Below are 20,893 nucleotides of genomic sequence, written 5' to 3' on the forward strand. Positions count from 1 at the left end.
TGACCGGTTTTATAGGAGGACATACAATTTTCTTGAATGCTCAGTTTGAGTAAATATTTGATTATGGCTTCGTTATCGTAACAGGAGTTATATATTCTGATTCTTCATTCGCGTACGATCAGGACCCCCAAAATTGTGTTTGTACCAGGAATATGCCATGGTTTAAGGGATCCACAAAAACTTTGGATAATAAATTTGGCAAAAATTTGTTTGAGACAGTCTTATGGATCGTATTTTGTTACACATATATCTTATTTGGATCATCCATGAAAAAATATTACTTTTATGCTAAGAGTATTACTTTTTATTGTGAATATCAATAGGATTGACTCGTCTGAAAGATAAAGATTCGTGAGATCGTCTAACGATCATGGACTATCCCGATCTTGGGCTCCCTCGGGGGCCTTGTCTCATCTTGGGTTCCCTCTGAGCCTTTTTCCGTCACGGGCTTTCCACATCCGTCATTATTAGTTCAAAAAAACTTGATATCAGTTGAGCTACTTATGCCAAAAAATCATGAGTTAGATACTCCATCAACTTGGTTCATTAACTTTGTACGGTCGTCGTATATGTGAGTTCCGAAGATTAAGGATTAAGAAGAATCTCCAAGTACTTTTTTTAAACTGTGGTTAGATTAGAAGCATTATATGCCCTTTTATTTATATTTTTTTAACAAGGCACGTGCCCTGGTTGATGCGATTGCGTTTAGTTGGAGAAGTCGACGGACAAAAAATATTTTGTTCGAAAAAAATGTTTTTTAAAAAACTTATATTGTTTGGTTACAAATTTTTTTTTTCAAAGCTTAAAGATCCGATTATGGTTTCACATCAATCTTTTGTCAGAAATTGTGGCCGGTTATTGGTAAGGATATAACGGGGCTGCATTATCAATCCTCAATGAGCAGAGGGACCCGACGGAATGGAATAACTACTCTTATTACACCTCTTACAAATATTAAAGATCCGCCAAGCTTGAAAGATTTTAGGCTGATAAACATCTGCAACACCTGCTACAAAATCGTATCTCGGCAGGTTCAGTATTCTTAACCAAATAATCGACTGAATTTATGCATTGGATACGAAACAATCGCAAGGCTAAAGTTGGGTATGTGTTGCTCAAATTGGATATGAATAAAGCTTAAAAAGATAGTAGAAAGAACAATTTATACAAAAATTGATGTTCATAATGAGGATTTCAGAATCTTTGATTAATCTAATGATGAGATATGTCTCTACGATCTCTTATGATTTCCATATCAATCACTCCATTTTTGGTACGATTAACATGGAGAGGGGTTTAAGACAAGGAGATCTCCTGTCACTGTATCTTTTAGTCCTTTGTGCCCGAGTTTCTCGAGCAGTGGAGAGGCTGCTGATTCAGGGAGCTAGGATGGCGAACAGTGGAGAGGCTCCTTTTCGCTGACAAAGCAACCGTCTTATCTTCAAATTTAGATCGGCCCCTTTCTTGATTGGCTTCAAAAATCCTGTAACTCAAAACTTGTTAGTCCTATTTTAATGAATCATGTTCTATATAATAAAATTATATAATAAAAGAGGTTTTTTAGCCAACAATTATAAGATCGAGTATTTATGAAATATATATTTGATAAATATATGTAATATACTAAAATTCATGTGGATATTTTGAACTTTAAATATTGAAATAAAATTTTAGATAAAGTTCGGGTAGCAAATCAATCTCAGGGTCTCAATTTAGAGTATGTTTCTTGTGAGACGGTCTCACGTATCTTTATCAGTGAAACGAGTCAAGTCTACCGATATTCACAATAAAAAGTAATATTCTTAGCATAAAAAGTAATATTTTTTCATGGATGACCCAAATAAGAGATTCGTCTCACACAATTTTTTGCCTTCAATTTATTATACTTTAAATCTATATAACTATAAATATATGTGTTTGATTTATGAATTTACTCAGGTTACCATTTTACTCATCATTACTTAATTAATGTTTTATTTATTTATTTAGATGACTTTTCAATTTTCTGATTTAATCCTTACAATTTATTTTAACTAAGATAATCCATCCGCAAATATACCTATAAATATCTGAGTTTGATTTATAAATTTACTTAGTTACTCTTTTACCTACCATTACTTTGTTAATAATTTTTTTTATTTATTTAGGTGATTTTTCAATTTTCTGATTTGATCCTCATATTTTCTTTTAACTAAGATAATCCATCAACAAGGGGTTAGAATTTAGCAAAAGCACAATCGGTCTTCAACTTAACAACAAGTTTAAAGGTTTTATTTTAACATTATTATGATAATTTAGTTAATTAATAGCATTTTATTTGACAATGACTTTGTGTACTCCATTTAAGTACATTGTGATTTTGGTTTTGGTAAAATTCACTATTTTATTAATTTTATTTTTATTTGTTTTTCTATTATGAATGATATTTGGATTAAAAATATATTGTGTACCTTATTTAAGTAAATTGTAATTTTGGTTTTGGTAAAATTTACTATTCTATTAATTTTATTTTTATTGTTTTCTATTATGAATGATATTTGAATAAAAATATATTCGCTAATTTGAGAGACATGTCATTATGTTGTATTGATACATACTTATAAACAATTTTAAATATTATCTAAATCTCGTGATTATACTTTTTATTATTTGACACTCACGTACAGGTGAAGATTCCTAGTAATTTTAGATATGGCAGAATAATATGACTTGCGGAACAGGGTTAGATAATCTTGGGCCTAGAGAAAGATGAGGCTTTCATGGGCTATAAGTGCATTGGAACTAAGAAGTCAAGCCAATAAGTCAATATACTTTTCTCTTGAAGGCCCATATCAATTTTTGGGTATGGTACCAGTATTTGGGCCTTATCTATCCAATTGTGAAAATTTATGATCATTTAATTGGTCTGACTAACATGTGTGTCTATATATATATATATATATATATATAACAGGTCTCTTGTGAGACGGTCTCGCGAATCTCAATCTGTAAGACGAGTCAGCCATACCGATATTCACAATAAAAAGTAATAATCTTAGCATTAAAAGTAATACTTTTTCATTGATGACCCAAATAAGAGATCCGTCTCACAAAATACGACCCGTGAGACCGTCTCGTACAAGTTTTTGTCATATATATATCCCAAGCCTCCTTTTTAGTTGATGTCACCCTTTATATCATTTCTTCTTTTAATTTTCAGGTCGACATGCTGAGATTTAAAATAGTATTGGTTTTTATTTCTGTTTTTTAACTAAGTTAAGTTGTTACATGGTAATATTTCGCAAATTATTGCAATATTTGATTTTAAACTCTGCAAATTCTTATGCTACACCGGCGAAAAACGCAATAAACGATATAATATATATATGGAAGACAATAGTAAATGAGTGTCAAATAAATTTCATATAATTCGATGGTCTCAGAATTCTTTATTATAGGGTTTCTAATCTACCGAAGATCGATCAAGGTTTCTTTATACTGTAGCTGAGAGCTCTTGAATTCCCTCTCCTTAATACATAAGTTTTCAAGGCATAAATTTCGACGTCACTTGATCCATATACTTCCGGTTTTCGAATCGTTAAACAAATATAACTAGTCTCTATAGTTTGTTTATCTTCACGCTTTCGATCACTCAAACCTGTTTATTTTAACCTTCTTATAATATCAATCGTGTCTAAAAAAAATGGAGAAAAGGTTTAGGGGACTTTACAACATTCCTCAATATTTTTAGATCTAAGAATAAAAATTGCTCAAAAGTTTTATCAGATAAACCATTGAAATTAAAGATTCAATCTCTTTCCAAAAACTTAAATTAGATATTGTTGGTGAATGTATATTTAGTATTGATAAATATTAAATTAGAAAACAAAAAAGAAATTTATTTAATAAATACGATAAAGTCAGTGATAATATTCATAAATACAAATTTTACAAATATATATGTAAAAAATTTAATTTATTGGATACATTTAATAAAAGAGAAGTATAATAGAAGGGTTGTGGAATAAACGAAGTAGGATAAAAAGTAGGCAAAAACTTATGTGAGACGGTTTCACGAGTCGTATTTTGTGTGACGGATTTTTTATTCGAGTCATCCATAAAAAAATATTATTTTTTATGCTAAGAGTATTATTTTTTGTTGTGAATATAGATAAGGTTGACATGTCTCTCATATAAAGATTTGTAAGATCGTCTCACATGAAAATTACTGCGCTTCTCATAAGTTGGGCTGCACTCTCAGAGTTGCCAGTTGGTCAATCAGGCCCACTAATATTTTTTCTTCTTTTTATTTTTATTTGGTGGAACTAATCTTTTTTATTCTGCTTGAAGCGATAAATTTATTGGGTGTCATTTTTAAATAATTTGATTTGGTGTGCAAAAAGAAAATAAAATACAATTTTTTATAAAAATATATTTTAATAACTTATATATATCATTTAATAAAAACTATTAGTTTATTTTGGTTAATACATCTGAAAATCATTATTAATTTTTACTCTTTGGAAACGAAAAAATATCAATAAAGCGTGGAAGATTGAATCGCACATCTTCACTATTAAGATGCTCTGCAGTCGATTGAATTAGGTTACTGTGAGTTGTACATATAAACTTGGACAATCATCATATTTGAGCTGACTTATGGGTTTTGAGTTAGGTCTAAATCTCAATTTTAACATAATATCAGAGACAGACCCACTGTTATGTATTCGATTATCCATAGTTAGAGTCACCCGTTAATGTTTCTATACTCCAGTTGTTCATTTCTAAGTGTGAGAGGGTGTGTTAAGAAGTCGGTCGGATAGAATTCATGACTGTTGTTTTTAACATCCAAATTTGAGAGAAATTAATACTATGTACCTGGCTCTATTAAAGGAATATCGTCTCTTTTGTAAAAAACAATAATTAAGCGATGTTCTTGACATGTGATACAGTAAACAAATAATGTTATCCAAAACTAATACATTAGGGTGACAAGTCAATTCGGATTACCTAATAATCTTTTAGTGCTCGCAAGTAAACTCCGATGGACATGTAATATTATTACATGACACAGATAAAAATCTGTGAGATTTCTCGTAATAGACCTAATAATTATATAAATAATGTGTGTCGTTCATGTTCGGTGAACATGACTATCATTTAATAATGGTATAGTAAATCTATTTTTTTACTCACCCAAAAATAATATATAATAAAATCAAACTAAAAAAATAAAATCAGCATAATTATACTTTATTAAAAAACTTTACTATACTTAAAAACTACATTTTGTATACTGTATTAAAAAACTTTAATATATTTAAAAACTACATTTTTCCTTAGACTTTAATGTATATGCACACATCACAATTAATAAACTTAAAACTAAATTTTTTTTAGACTTCAATGTATATGCATACATCACATGCCATATATGTTAGTTTTGAGTCAATCATTTGAGAAAAGAATAGATAAAATTATATGTAATATCGAATAATTTTTCTAAAAATCGGAAATCCTCTGTGATCCTATATACATGATTCTTACATGGCCATTTCTTTTTTAGATGGGGCAGGGCATGTAGTTTACGGTTCCTCGTACAATTGCATTTTTATAAAATTTTATATTTATGAGAAAATATATATTTTAGACATAACATATTCGAATGTATAAAAAATAATGATTAGCATCGCTAAGATAGAGTGACATAAACAGCTTTTTTTTTTTTAAGAGAGAGATGGATATTAAATCATACGTGAAAGTAAAAAAGTCATCTCTTCCCTTCCATACAAAAACTCTTCAAGCATATCTTCCCGTTACTAAGAAGTATAAATAGATATGATTTAGATTATAAAATATTTTTGCATATTTGCGGTTTTTTGTTTTTTGTTTTTTCTCAGTTTTTGTTCTTTTCTGATATAATGCTAATCCAACACTAACATGAAGTAACATGACGTGTACATAATGTCACATGAAGTTTAACATCGGTACTTGCAAAAAAAAAAAATACTAAACTTCCAAAAAATATACAGATACATGACTTAGATATTTAGAAATTCAGATTTATCATTGTTTATCAATCGTTGATGGCGCTCTGACTAAATTCACGCGATATTAAAATTTGACAACATAAAATTAAGAACAAAATTTTGCTTTTTCTCTACAATGGGAACCATTAATTTATTGCATTTTTTTATATTTAAGCATAATTTATATAATATTAAAAATTTCAAAATAGACAAGTTATTGGCTTAAATGTGCATGAATGAGATAAATATTGAGATGAACGACCTCTTAAGAAAGTCTCGCGTATTAAAGGTCGTCAAACTGCAAATATTATGTTGTATGATCTGATTGGATGGGTAAGTAAAAAAAATAAGGCATGTCAAATCTTAATTGGTATCTCTACTGATTATAATGTCAGCGGCATGACAATGATAAAATTGGATATGAAATTAAACAACATCACCTCCTCATAATTATTAGTCTAACAACCCGACCCATTGATATCTAGTAAGGTGCAACCCACAAGTCCACATGTCACTTAGTTTGAGGCTATCTATTACCACAAATGAAAATATATAAAATTATTTTATTTAATAACTATAGTTCTCAAACTAATTATAAGCGTTTCGAACCTAACACGTGTGTATTAATTATTAATATTAATCACGCTTGTATAAATCATTTATAATATCTACATTATAAAATCAACGGATAATACCTTAATTAAATTTCATGAGTTACAAATTTTTTTTAATAACATAACACTTCAAAAAAAAAAAAAAACGATCCGAGTCAGACAGACCGAAGAAAAGTTTGGAACCATCGGTCAATTCTGAGCGTTCGAACCGAAGCAGGTACAAAAACAGTAACGCGTCCAATGAGCATCGACACAAAAGAGTTTAGAGTTTCTGAGTGGTGAGATGTCGAGAGGCTGATGACATGTACAGTTTGAAATTTCCGAACCCGAGCTCAGAACTTCCAAACATAACCCATAAATAGGCCATCTGGAAATCAGAATTTTCACGCCGTTCGAATAGTTTACTCACAGGTTCTTATGCATTCTAGGCTGTTGGTGTTTTCCCTCAAAGCTAGTCAGTTGTAGTGTGATTTCGGAGGAGATGTCTGCTAAGGGAGCAAGGGAAATCTATCTACCTCAACGGGTTGTCGACGTACGAAGGTATAATCCGAGGGTCTTAGTTGTAATCGGGGGATAATAGTTAAGTTATAAAGCATGATTGGGGAGTAATAACGGTTATTGGTTATTATCTAGGTGTGGAGCGAGTAGACACTCAGTTATCTCAGGACAATATAGAGGTACATAAATACTTATTAAAATATACAGTTGAGTATGCATATTTATTCATTGTATTTTACTGGTCATATGATTATGATGCATTTTAGTAGGATTTTCTCTATTTTATTGGACGATCATGCGTCGTGAGCCACCAATGACTCTATGGACCAGCGTGCTACGGTGAGCAAGACATTGCATGTCCAATATCCTAATTGGCATGAGTGTACTGAGAAACAACAACTGGCTCGACAGACCAACCTGCTACATACTCGGCGTCTAGACATTGACTTAGCATTAATTTCTAATTTAACCTCTGATCATCAGCTCATAATTCATGCATGCACATATAGATTTGTATAGCTATATATTACGTATTTTATTTGGATTTTCAGATATATTAGATATGATTGTATAACACTTATTCTGGTTTTGCCGTTGTTGTAGCGGAGATACTAAAGGTTGTATGGTTTACATTTTCCAGTTGGTTTTAGAAGTTTCCGCATATTATGATTTAACTCTAATTGTGACTTATTTAAGTTTATCATTGCATGCTATAATTGTTTAATGTAGCGTTTTGTATAAAGACTCCACATATTTAATCTTAAAATACAAGTATATCTTTAGTTTAACAATTAAAACATACTCGAACAGCATATAAAATTATATAATAACTAACGACTTATCTAAACTTACTACAAATAATTAAACTAATTAAAATGAATTTTACATTTTAATATCGTTTCCGAAAAAAGAAGAATTTTAAAAAAGTTTTAAAAGTACCATCAATATCTTATAGACAGCTACAATTAAAATACAACTATATATATATATAAAAATTGAACCATATAAACTTTTCGGTAAATTCACCAATATTTGAATCCAAAGGTTATCTGAGATGTTATAAGACTAAAAGGAATTTGGATCATTGTGGTTGAAAACACAGCATCATGTCTGTGCACTTTTTACACGATATGATCAGTTGATCATCTGATGGACATCACATAAATTTGAAAAATTGTCAGATGTAATGAGATGATCAGCTGATCATCTCGTGTAAAAAGAGCATAACACATGTTCAGCCACAACATAAGATCCAAATCCGTCTAAAAGATGGATATGATCCTTTTGTGAACGTTTGTTTTAAGAATAATTAATTCTTAAAGATTTAAAATTATCCGATCCCTTAACCATTCTCATTAGTTTAATAATATTGGTGGAACATTATGGGTCCACTTTGGATCAATAATGTTTTGTTTTGTTTTGACAAAGAAATAATAAAATACAATTTTATAATATAAAATAAATATAAAAAAGAGAAATTGATGTTAAATAAATAAATAAAATAGGCAGACAAGAGATAGTGTGTTTGAAACATCTTTGTATCTCGAGAAATCTTTTAAAATTTGTCTTAATATTAGATAACTCATTATTACACGTAAAATTCGCGTATCATACACGTTTTTGTTATTTAATTATCAAATATTTATAACTAATTATTTTTCCCAAAAATAAATAAATAAAATCTATACAAAATTTGTGGATGAAAAAAAATTCATATTTAACATTTAATAACACGGCCAACTTTATATTTAGCAGTCCCGGAGACTGTAAAATTAAAAAGTGAAAAAAGTAAATGAAAAATTTGTAGAGTAGGGCCTTCAGACTTATCAGCAGTCACTTCCGACGGTTTTTTTGTAAATACATAATTCGAATAAGAATTAAATGTTAATTAAATAATTTAATTAATATATAAAAATTTGGCTTAAACTTGGCAATTAGAGAAAAAAAAATAACACATGGAAAGTGGAAACCACAGATCTGCATTTTGCCTTATTAATAAATTAATTACAGGATGGAAAATCAGTACCAAATCTTAATTAAATAGTTAACAAAATATTTTTCTTTGGCGAACCTCAGTGTTTATTATTGATGTTGACATCGATCATCACTAATCAAATCATAATTAATTATTTAGTACAAATCGTGAATAATTCTTATTCGGAAGTTTAATCTTCTGTTACCATTATTTAAACCCAAAGTAAATAAACTTCATTACAACATTGAATTTTCTTATTTAAAGTATTACCTTAATTAATATGTATGTAAAAGAACGGAAAATTGTTTTTTTTTAAGAAGAAAAAACAGAATAAATTGTTCGTTCTTATACAATAAAAACATATAAATCCCAAGGGACAATACTACAAATACAAATTGATAGTCCGGTTCTTAATAATTTGCAAACATATTTAATTTTTCGTCTAAGCCGATAGACCTTAAGCTAATTCAACATCAAGTTGAGTCGATTCTCTTCAATTCGTTCACAAAATTCTCACCGAAATATTGTTTAAAAGGAGATGAGATTTTAACCACCTTTGCCGACACAAAATATTTAAGTTACACAAGTATCACCACAGCTGATCTCTCTACCATTTCTTGTCTTCACCGATACTCAAATGTACTGATTAGCTTCGCGTTAACCGCTTATCGTTCTCTCTTCCGGTATTCTGCCTAGCAGTTGTGTTCTGATTTCGAAAATCCGAATTGTCTATATACTACTTAAAATGCCGCTTGACCTAATACTGTTGAAAACTCGACTGTTCAGTTCACAGATCAGACTTATAGTAATATATCAATGTATACAAAATCGTTAATTTTACGGTTGTCTAGCTCAGGCCATATTTAAAATGTCTATGTGTGTGTGTGTATCATATATGTTTCCGGGTTGTGAGGATGTATTGTAATTTATTTGGTAGGGCAAGTGCACTAGTATATATTCCAATACATGCATGCCTTTTTATGCAATTAAATCCTGTTTCCGGAAACCTTGACAAGAGTGCTCCCAATTGGAATTCGTATCCATTACTCCTCAGATACATGTGTGAACTATTCCAGTTCCATTTGAAAACGACAGCCACGACAATGTAGAAATCGCATCAGTAAATATGATGCACCGGCCCACCTATATTATTATATATTTCCCTTGTTTTATTTATTTTCATTTTTTTCTTTTCCTTTGGAATACTGGCCGGTCACATCAAGTAAGTGCTTAATCGTGCAGTTAATGTAAACGCGTAAGTAATGAAGTTTCGAGCTAATGTATTAGCTAATTATATATCCAACGATCCATATTTAATATTATATATGAGGCCCGTGATTTTTTTTATGGACCTTTGCGTGTGAAAATGAATAACGAACACTATTGGATGCGACAACGCACACAATTATGATTCATTTAATTTAAGGGTGAATTAACTATAGTTGATTTGCGAAGTTTAAATAGGTCCCATGTTGATAATATGGTGCTCCGCTATATGCTTAAGCTGATCCAATCGTGATAATATATTGTTAATATAACATATTTTCGATGTAAGATTAAATATAATGTCACTATTAAGATTGTTTTATACTTAATATCGGTAATCATAATATAGGAAAAATCAAATCTTCATTAAAGTGATAAGAAATAGTTTTGGAATTTATACAGATTTAAATCCATCATAGAATTCACATTGTATCTTAAAGTGACAAGAAAGGGATTTGAGATTTATAGAAATCAAGTCTTTTTCGACAAACAAAAGAATTTAAAATATTTGATTTAATTTGAGCACACCCTTAGTAATTTTCTATCAGCTAGAGTATTTTGTCACTGTTTCGGTCATGATCAAATGCAAGAAGTAATTGTAGATTAAAGTGAGGCATGTGGTGTAATAAAAAAAAGTTGGATTTGCAGCAAAATTTGAAAATTATTCATAATTACTCGTAAACTTTAGAATCCGTAATTAGGGTATTGGCTGTCACTGCTCTAGGATCCCACTCACGACTGGATTATATTTTGTCAAGTAGCAAGAACAATATTTTCAATGGGGTATTTAGTAGTACAAATTAATGAAGTAAATAGTAATAATGTCCACAAAATTACAAAAAAATATTTAAAATTATTGGTTGAATCACATATTCAATAAAATGTTAAAAATTATGAAGAAAATGGCAGAAAATAGTCAGAAAAAATAAGCAGAAAGCAACTGCATGTGGCCCATTGCATGTCAGCTCAACCCAAATACCACTGTCTTTTGATGTGATTTCTTCATCTTCCGATTGCTTCAAAAACTATTCCTTTAACCTTCAAACATTTTCACTTATTTAGCAAAAAACAGAAGGGATACAGCGACAAGATCCACAAAAAAAAAAAATTGATGGTATGGAGAGAGGAAAAGATTTGTCCGAAGGATCATCATCAAGATCCCCCACTGCCGGGGATCCATCGGCGGCGGCAGCGATTACCCCCAGCCGGTACGAATCCCAGAAGAGGAGGGACTGGAACACTTTCGGGCAGTTCTTGAAAAATCAGAGGCCGCAGGTGGCGCTGTCTCAGTGCAACAGCAACCATGTACTGGATTTCTTGAGGTACCTGGATCAGTTCGGGAAGACTAAGGTTCACTTGCAAGGCTGCATCTTTTTTGGGCAGCCAGAGCCTCCGGCGCCTTGCGCCTGCCCGCTGAGGCAGGCTTGGGGTAGCCTCGATGCACTTATCGGCAGGCTGCGTGCCGCCTATGAGGAGAACGGCGGATCACCGGAAAATAACCCATTTGCTAGTGGAGCAATCAGGATTTATCTGAGGGAAGTGAAGGAATGCCAAGCTAAGGCAAGAGGGATCCCTTACAAGAAGAAGAAGAAGAAGACTGGAAGTAGTAGTGGAACGCCCGATGATGAATCCAATTCTGCATCTACGCCATTTTCTTGATTACGAGTTTCCAACCAGATATAAAGGATCCAATCGGAAGTGGGTAAACTTCTTCTCAAAAATATTCTGTCATTTTCTTGAAAATGGTTTGTGTTTATTCTCAATTACTTGCTCTAATATCAGCGTAGTTTACATGCCATTTTTCATTTAGATGATTTCATATGTGTCTGTATACACAAAACCTGTCTTAGTAAATATATCAACATATGTGTATACAAAACCTGCCTTAGTAAATATAATTTGATATAATTCCGATCTTAAGAAGTAAATTAGGGAGGATTGATTATTCACTAGAAGAATGATTAATATTCTCTAGGGAATAGGAAAAAGAAAAGCTGAAATCAGATATCACAAAACCATTTTACTACAAGTAATGGGATCTTCCAAACGTATACGAAAGTTGGTATATTCATCCATAAACCCTAGATAGAGCCAATGCAAGACAATTAACAACAATGACAAATCTAGCCAACCAAAATTTGCTAGCTCTTCTTGAGACCATCCCAATGCAGTGTTTTTAAGCATGTGTTTTCATGCCTGCAAGTTCCACCTCGAGAATGGTGACATTTTTTCATTTCTTGGAATCATTTCAACATACAAATTGATGGACCTTTTTTTTCAGTGACACCATATAGAATCCTTCTGTTCCTTTTCCAAGTTTTTTGTTCTAAAAAATCTCACCAATTTGTGGTTAGCTAGTCCACATTTTAGTACTCTCAATTGCATGTCAGCCTTTCCATTTTCTTTCTATAGCATCTTTTAGAATTGTGGCAGAGTTTTTGCTCCCCACAAATATAGCCATGATCTATGTTAGAGCTGATCAGGGGGATGTATTTCATGTTTTTATCTTGATTCAATACATATCAAGTTATATCAATACATATCAAGTTATATAAATAATGTAGTTAGTTCCATGATTTATCCCATGCATATATATACCGGCGCACACCAGCGTTTTAAAGGATTTCTCTTTCTTTTTTATGGAGAAAGTTTTCCAGGATTTCATGTACATTATTTAACACGAAAATCTCATCATTAATTACGAGAAATCAAGAAATGCTTATTAATTATAAAAATGATACATTCTATTAATTAAAAACTCCATTATCATAAACTCCCCCACTAATCCGATTTCTTTAATATATAGTTAATAATATAATGGTGAGTGCATTTCATAATTTTCTTTAAACATGATTGTCCTTTGCATCTTTACTAGATTTTGCCTTCTGTCTGTACAGATTTTGTGGGACATCACAATTATTCGTTTTTGTCCCACGCTTTATTTTTTTACCAAGCGAAAAAATAAACATCGAGTTAAAATCTTGGGCTAATGACTGATCAACAATTTATCAAAAATCTATAAAAATAAGATGTATTATAACAGAATGAATCATAAATTTTTTTTTCTATTTTAAAAGGCTGAGGTATAGTAAAGTATATGCCTTAAATTAAAATTCATCTTCCGCAAAATAATAGACGTCCAAAATTAACCCTACATTGTACTTAAATGCATAATCATCAATTAAAGATCCAATAACTTTGAGTGAAATTATGCATAATCTATTTGTGTGAATAAGATTCACTCAACGATCGAACAAAATCGAGATATGAGTTATCAATCATAAGCAATGAACTTCTTGGGATTGAGAGGGTGGTCTGGAGATGATTCTCATTACAATTAGATAGTTGGTCAAAGATTAATCAGAAAATTTCCAAGGCCAATGACTCGGAGTAACAATATATATCAGAGTATAATCTCCAAATAATTAACAAACTGATTCTCGATAATCCTTTTCTGATATCGTGTGCGTGTATTTATTTACATAATATATGAAGAAAAACCAATGGACAAGATGTTCTCTCATGCTTTATTTTTAAAAATATGTGGTGTGTTTTGTCAGGGTCCCTAGGGTTTACAATGGGCAGTCTGTGTGAAACTGTACGTTCAGTTGATAGTGTTTAGCTGTAATTGTCATTCAGACTGCTGAACTGCAATTTTTACTGTTTTCTGTAAGTGTTACCTCAAAAATATACTAAGATTAATCACACTTTGGATGGTAAATTGAAGAAGATTGTAGAACTCCAGGAATAATCTTGAATCAGCATTTGTGTCTTAAAATCACACGTATATATAATCCATATGTAAGATTTGATATGTTTTATGAGAGAAACAGTACAAAGGATTGTTACATTTTATTGAGAAAGAAGACTTCAGATTTCTAAAATTAAGCTGGGTTAGGGTTTTATATTAATGAATATTTCAGTGGCAAGACATGATTATTTTACATTTGGCTGATTTTTACTTCTTGTGTTTGGATATTAGTATTTGAATATGTTCATTTTTATTTTAAGACAAATGAAATTGTGATACTTTCATTATGTTGGTTTATATATTTTGAGTTCATTTAAATCAACTTAAATTATAATTAATGATCTTGTGTTTAGATTCAATTCATCTCAAGACGAGGCCAAAAAAAGGGTTGAAAGAGTTCTTTAATTTTAAAAAATCAAATAGTAAAAATGATTTTTGAAGAAACAAAAAAGAGTAAGGTATATTCTCTTGTGATTGTTTAATACCTTCAAATCACATCTTAAGTCAAATTTCTTGTTGAAAGTCTTAATAATTAATGCCTCATTTATCTCACAATTTTTATAATCAAAAAATTTCTTATAGAAATTTATCGACATCTTTTATATATCCTCGCGGAAGTGTGGTTTTCTGTTTATTCCAGTTGTCCCAGTTCAGGCGATTAATGATGTAATTTTTTTAGCAGGAACGTCACGTGGTGGAAGAACTGGTACGAGGCATGCCAAGTTTCTATTCAAGTTGTGGGCTTCTTTCTACACAAATTCAATATTGATTTACTCTATTATATTTATATATATGATAATAACTCATATTTCATTTTTATATTGCATATGATTTTTGAGTTGTTTTGAAATATTCTAAAGTCTTGTATTATCAAATACTTTCACGTTAGTTCGGCTTGATTCACATATCAGTACCGTATTTTTATTTTTATTTTTATTTTTGTACCAATCCAACTCTATGATTCATTCCAATTCACTAACGTTTCGCACGCACGACCAACCAACCATTTGTTAATCAAACGTTCGGTTTTACAAATATGTCTATAATCACGAGTTTAATTGCTGGTGGATACTTAATTTTGGGGAAAGAATCTTAATCAAATTAATACTAATTCTGAATTGATAAGCTTCCATACAAAATATTTATTCATTACAAAAGTAAGTCGACAATCTTGTTGACACACACACACACAGAGATGTATATATATATATCAGAAGACTAAAAACCAAAAAGTTCATCTTTTACAGGATGAAAACCCCTAGTGTTTGAATAACATCCTACATTTTCAGCAGCACTTAGTTCAGTTTGGAAGAGAACAATTTAATTTATACGACATATTTTTCAGTGATTTAAGTATAAAAAGACATTGAGATTAAAACAAGAAGCGAGAATTCGATAGATTACAAGTTACACCTACCATTTGACAATATTGTTGTCCAAAAAAAAGGACCACTTCACAGTATACTCGTCATGGAACTAACCTGATAACTTTTAAGTCTCAATCTATATATATATATATATATATATATATATATATATATATTATAATAATAATAATAACAATGATATCATATTTAGCCAGACCTGTATGTATATGCAGAGCTTAACTGATGCGTACCGTGTGGTCTTCTAAAAACTAGCCAGTTGATGCTGTTGAGTCTATAAGTAACCATCTGTTAAAAAGGAGATGAAAAGCGTACATTAAAATTTTCTTCAAAAAAATATTTCAAAATAGTATTAGTGTCTCCCTATCTGTTGACAGATAACAAAAAAACAAACCAAATTGTGCTTGTTCATTACGTGGAGACAATGACAATTCAGATTCCAGGCTAGAATGGCTTCCGATGGATAATATTACAATCATGAAACTCATGCGGGATTCTGGGAATCAATATGAGAAAGCGGCAAACATTGGTACCAGAAATGATTCACGTAGAGGTGCAGTCTATGCAATATGGACACATTGTAGTATTATTGGGAAAGGGTCAACATATATTGGATGAAGTGGATGATTATAAAAAAGATCAAGAGATGTTTATGATCTATAAAAAAAATCTCAGGGTGTTGCTTGGGAACTGGATAGTTGAGTATTTTTGGTCTAATGCAGCAGCAATTTCAGAACCCACTAATCCATTTACTCAGTAAAAATCATCTTTTAGAATTCAAAATTGACTCCACGCATGGAATCAAAATATACGAATAAGCCTACAAATATAACATGTGCGACTATCTTCTTACAAACAATCATAAACTCTCTTCTCACTATCCGATGAGGAACAGGATTTGATTATATTAAAACAATGAAATGCTTATGTTCTAGATAATGCCAAATATAGCAGATGCCCCAACTAATCAGTCTGTAAAGAAGTAAGGGGTGATATAAACCAGATATAATTTCGGAGTAATTTAAGAAAAAGAGTGAAAAAATCCAATAAATAGTTTTGTTGGTTATGTTAAATGAAGCAACATGAACAACAAGACAACAGAGTCACCCAAAAGACTTTCAAAAAGGAATATTAAGAAGTCATCACCAGCCGCAAATCCGATTCTAGTTCATAAAATACACAACGAGCAATGCTCGAATTATTAAACATTCAAAAACCAATTCACCCAATTTTTTCTCGTGAAAATAGAGGATCTGCAATGGCAAATTTGCTAGTATCTTGCAAGTAGACACTATTTCATGCAAACTTAAAAGAATTTGTACCCTTAAAGCATGCCACAGGAAAATGGTATAAAAAATTCATGATTGTAGAGCACACAATTGATTACAGCGACAAACTGAGGCACAGAAACAAACAATCTTCATAGAGTATGTATAGATCTTAAAAAAAAGATAGAACTAAACTTGCAAAATATATTCAATCAAATGAACAAGGTGCATTAAAAAAATGATATCTTGTAAGGTGAAATGATTCTTCGGTATAACACCAATTTGCGAGTTCTATAGCTTTACAACTCAATGGGTGCCAAACAAAATTATATTAATCCCCATGCAAATGGTGAACACCAAATACCAACACTTTCCATCTCTAACATTATATATTTACTATACTGGTAAGGCCGTAAGATACCAATGTGATTAGGTAGCAAGCACAAAACGAAAAGAAATACCAATCCATTTTTTTCCGAGCAATGCAGCATAATCCACATCGCAGCTTCGCGACAGTAACTAAAAGCTTCAAAACATAAGGCGATTGGGTTTTCGACACTTACTACTTTGCGAATTGTGCTTTACTCGATAAAGCTTTTTGAACTGGACCTGTGATTCCATAAATACCTTCATTCTCTGGATCTCCAAATCCTTCGCAAACTGCATCCTTTGTTTCTCCAACTCCACCATCTGCCTCTGCTTTGCCACCTCCACTTTTTCATATGTCTTCCCTAAACTAGCTATGGCCTCTGCTAACCTACCATACCCCTCTACCACCACTGTCCCTTTCTCTCCCATTGGCCTTTTCCTTTTCATTCCCACTGCCGATAGCTCCAGACCCCAAGCTCCAGAATCCTCTTCTTCATCCTCTTTACCCTTCATCACCGCCGCCGCCGCTGCCATGACAGAGAAATTCGTCATGCTCCGCTTAGACCTGGGCCCAACAGGTATAGACCATGGTAGTCCCAGAAGATCACTGAAAGCTTGATCTTTTTCCTGGTGCTGGATAATAGACGGTGGAATCATCCGGAAATGGGTGAGTGCCTTAGGTGGAGGCGGGGGGGACGATGAGGCCTCCGGCGAAGGAGAAACTCTGAGGTGAAGGCCCCTGCTGTGACCGTTGGAGTTACAAGTGCTAGTCTTGGAGGAAGTGTCACCGATGAGAGCGTCAATACTGCGGAAGTGGGGCCACGTGGAGGAGTAGCGGCAGTTTGATTGAACGACCTTAGACTTCTCGATCTTGTACTTCTTTTTGACGGTGTCGATGCGGTTCTTACACTGGACGTCTGTACGGCGAAGCTTAAGGGAAGTAGCGTGGATGGCATTGACGGCGTCGGCAACCTCCTGCCAGTCTTTACGGTGGAGGTTTTTGCGGTTAAGCTCCACGTAGTGTGCCCCCCAGGCATCAATGAGCGTCTGAGTTGCATCCTTTGACCAACAGTCCTCACGGGTCGGAAAACCCGGGGTTCGTCGTATCGCCGGCGGTGGAAGTTCGGGTTTTGTCGGTGAGGGAGGGGAAGAATGGAGATGTTTATCGTCGTCCGAGATGGGGGACGCTGTGGCAGAGTAAGGAGGGGAAGGAGAGGTGGGTGAAGGCAACATGTCGGTGGCGTGCGGCGGCAGGATTCTGAGAGGTATTATTGGAGTTTGCGAAGAGAGTAGTCCGAGCCAAGCATCGGTGGGGAAGTGTCGGAAGTCATTTCTTACAAAAATAATTGACCTTAAAAAAAAAAAATACCCAGCACCGGTAAGGTGTAACCGAACATAAACTCCACGTTGGGGATTTCAAAATTCTCTCTTCTTTCTTATTTTTATTTTTATTTTTTAAAAACTTATTTTAATTTAATAATGTGTGGAATTATATACAAACAATTTTCTAATTTTATTCTTATTTAATAAATATTTACATAAATAATTTGTTATCCTTAAATACTTAGTTAATTGCAAGTCTCAAATTAAATAAGAGTATATTAATAAATGAGTAGAAAAAATATTGCTAAATATTATATAAGTCTATACATTCGAAATAAATAATAAATATATATAAAATCTATAGAATTGAGAAGATAAAATAATATCTATTAATATGTATTAAGTTTTCTCATAATAGAGCCAAAAAAAACTTGATTTCATGGTTACTTTTCAATAGAAGCTTGAAGTCGAATGGACATTGTCTTTTTTACTAAGGAGACCCAGCCTGATTTATTTTGTTGAACAACTCTAATTTCATTTTATTTTTTAATTCATAATTTCAGATTTTCAATTTAGTCACTCACTATTTTTCACGATTATGACGTGATTCTATTTTAAATTTAAATTAAATTAATTATAAAAAAAATGGTAGAAGAAGCAAATGCGTGCCAAATATCACTATTTAAATTACACGTGATTCTCATCTTTGGTCAACGAAGCCCGGGGTCTTAATTTCAATGCACCGCCAATTAAATGATCTATATACAAACCAGCCCATGTTTTGTATGATGGGCTGTTCCAACATTTATATCTGGTCCAAATTTTGTATGTTCTTAAAATATTTTGGCTCTCCTTCATGTTCAAAAGGGACAGGGAAAAATTACATGTTTTGTTTTTCTTTGCACATTTTTTATTTTTAAGTTCGTAATATATCAATTTACAATTTTAGTTAGTGAATGCGTGTGTTTTTTAAAATTTTATTAATTTTTTATTGTGATGCTGACGTGACTCGCATGATACTAAAAATTGTTGATGTATCAAGTATAAGTCAATATGCTGAGAAAAAAGGATTAAACTAAAAAAATACGAATTATATGATTAAAATCTTCAATTGATCAATAACATGACAAAAAATGAAAAATGACATATTATGACAAAGAGTTGTTTTAGTAAATTATTGTACTTATCCACAAACAATTTCGCTATTTGCGTTTCATAACATGCACTATTATAGCTTCAATTCTTTTTCTCTACTCGTTTTTTTTTTTTTTTTTTTTAGTTTAAACTAATTTAGAGGTAAACTGCATGTGACAAGAAAATTCTCCCGATACATATTTTTAAGACTAAAAGTTCAAACCCATTGTTCTTATCTAAAAAGATATTGGCGTTTTACAACTCGAACCAGGTCCGATGAAGTTTTGAATATTGATGTCTGAAGCTACCGGTGATACGACGATCTAGTAGGTAAATTACAACAGTCTCGTGTCGGTTTTCTAAAATAGTGATTATTCCCGAATATAAAAGTTGTATTTTTATCAATTGTTTCAAATATCTATTCAAGTGTTTATATTTATAGTAGATCTTTTGTGAGACGGTCTCATGAATGTTAATATGTGATACGGGTCAACCCTACCGATATTCACAATAAAAAATAATACTCTTAGCATAAAAAGTATTATTTTTCATGGATGACCCAAATAAGATATCTGTCTCACAAAATATGACTCGTGAGACCGTCTCACACAAGTTTTTGTCTTATATTTATTATTATTTTCTCTATTATTTGACCAATATACCCATATTCGTTAAATACATTACATACTTCCAACATTTTTTAATTAAATAAAAGTAAAATGAAAACTTCATTTGTGTAATTGTTCTTAATATATATGAAAACACATATAGACCTGTATAAATAATATGAGGGGAGAATAAAATTATTTTAAGTGATCTTTATGTAAGAGTATTTGTGATCATTTAAAAAATATTCTTACTTTTAACTTAAAACATCAGTTTCATATTTCTTAACTTCATATTTAGTTTATACTAAATTTAATTAAAATTTCAAAGCAAGAAACAAGCTGATTCTAATTTTTCAAAATTGATTATGATATTTTGATAAATGAATGAAAAATATTCTAACATTTTTTCAATATTTTTGTCTAATCCAAAAATATAATTTACATTCAAATTAATAAATAAAAGTATATCATCTAATAAAGGTGTTTTTATTATTTTATTAAAAAGTTAGTACATAATAACTTATTTATCAAACGTTCTACTTTAAAAAAAATTAGTTTTTCAATTTTATTTTCAAACACTCATATTTGAATTTTTTTTTCCCCATTGTTTCATGATGTATAATATATAATTTCATAATTATGTTTTTTAACACAATAGGTGGGAAATTTTCCTAATCCTAACTAAATATCCACC

General features: G+C 31.5%; 2 protein-coding genes across 6 annotated transcripts; one reads left to right on the forward strand and one right to left on the reverse strand.

Moving 5' to 3' along the window:
* Window positions 1–11,322: 11,322 nt before the first annotated feature.
* On the forward strand, window positions 11,323–15,017 carry LOC142527662 (protein LIGHT-DEPENDENT SHORT HYPOCOTYLS 10-like). 4 transcript variants are annotated; one of them, XM_075632539.1, is made up of 2 exons: window positions 11,323–12,059; window positions 14,792–15,017. In XM_075632539.1, the coding sequence occupies exon 1, from the start codon at window positions 11,478–11,480 to the stop codon at window positions 12,018–12,020; it is 543 nt and encodes a 180-aa protein (XP_075488654.1). In that variant the 5' UTR covers window positions 11,323–11,477; the 3' UTR covers window positions 12,021–12,059; window positions 14,792–15,017. The 4 variants fall into 4 exon arrangements, with proteins under 4 accessions (XP_075488654.1, XP_075488652.1, XP_075488653.1 ...); XM_075632537.1 differs by having other exon boundaries at window positions 11,324–12,063; XM_075632538.1 differs by having other exon boundaries at window positions 11,324–12,059; window positions 14,795–15,017.
* Window positions 15,018–15,367: 350 nt separating this feature from the next.
* LOC142527324 (trihelix transcription factor ENAP2-like) lies at window positions 15,368–18,490 on the reverse strand. 2 transcript variants are annotated; one of them, XM_075632095.1, is made up of 2 exons: window positions 17,329–18,488; window positions 15,368–15,785 (listed from the first exon to the last, which is right to left on the reverse strand). In XM_075632095.1, the coding sequence occupies exons 1-2, from the start codon at window positions 18,365–18,367 to the stop codon at window positions 15,772–15,774; spliced, it is 1,053 nt and encodes a 350-aa protein (XP_075488210.1). In that variant the 5' UTR covers window positions 18,368–18,488; the 3' UTR covers window positions 15,368–15,771. The 2 variants fall into 2 exon arrangements, 1 of the variants encoding a protein (XP_075488210.1); XR_012815447.1 differs by lacking the exon at window positions 15,368–15,785 and adding an exon at window positions 16,942–17,062 and having other exon boundaries at window positions 17,123–18,490.
* Between the last annotated feature and the right edge of the window lie 2,403 nt (window positions 18,491–20,893).

This window comes from Primulina tabacum, chromosome 15 (genome assembly GCF_025594145.1).
Source record: "Primulina tabacum isolate GXHZ01 chromosome 15, ASM2559414v2, whole genome shotgun sequence".
Lineage (NCBI taxonomy): Eukaryota > Viridiplantae > Streptophyta > Magnoliopsida > Lamiales > Gesneriaceae > Primulina > Primulina tabacum.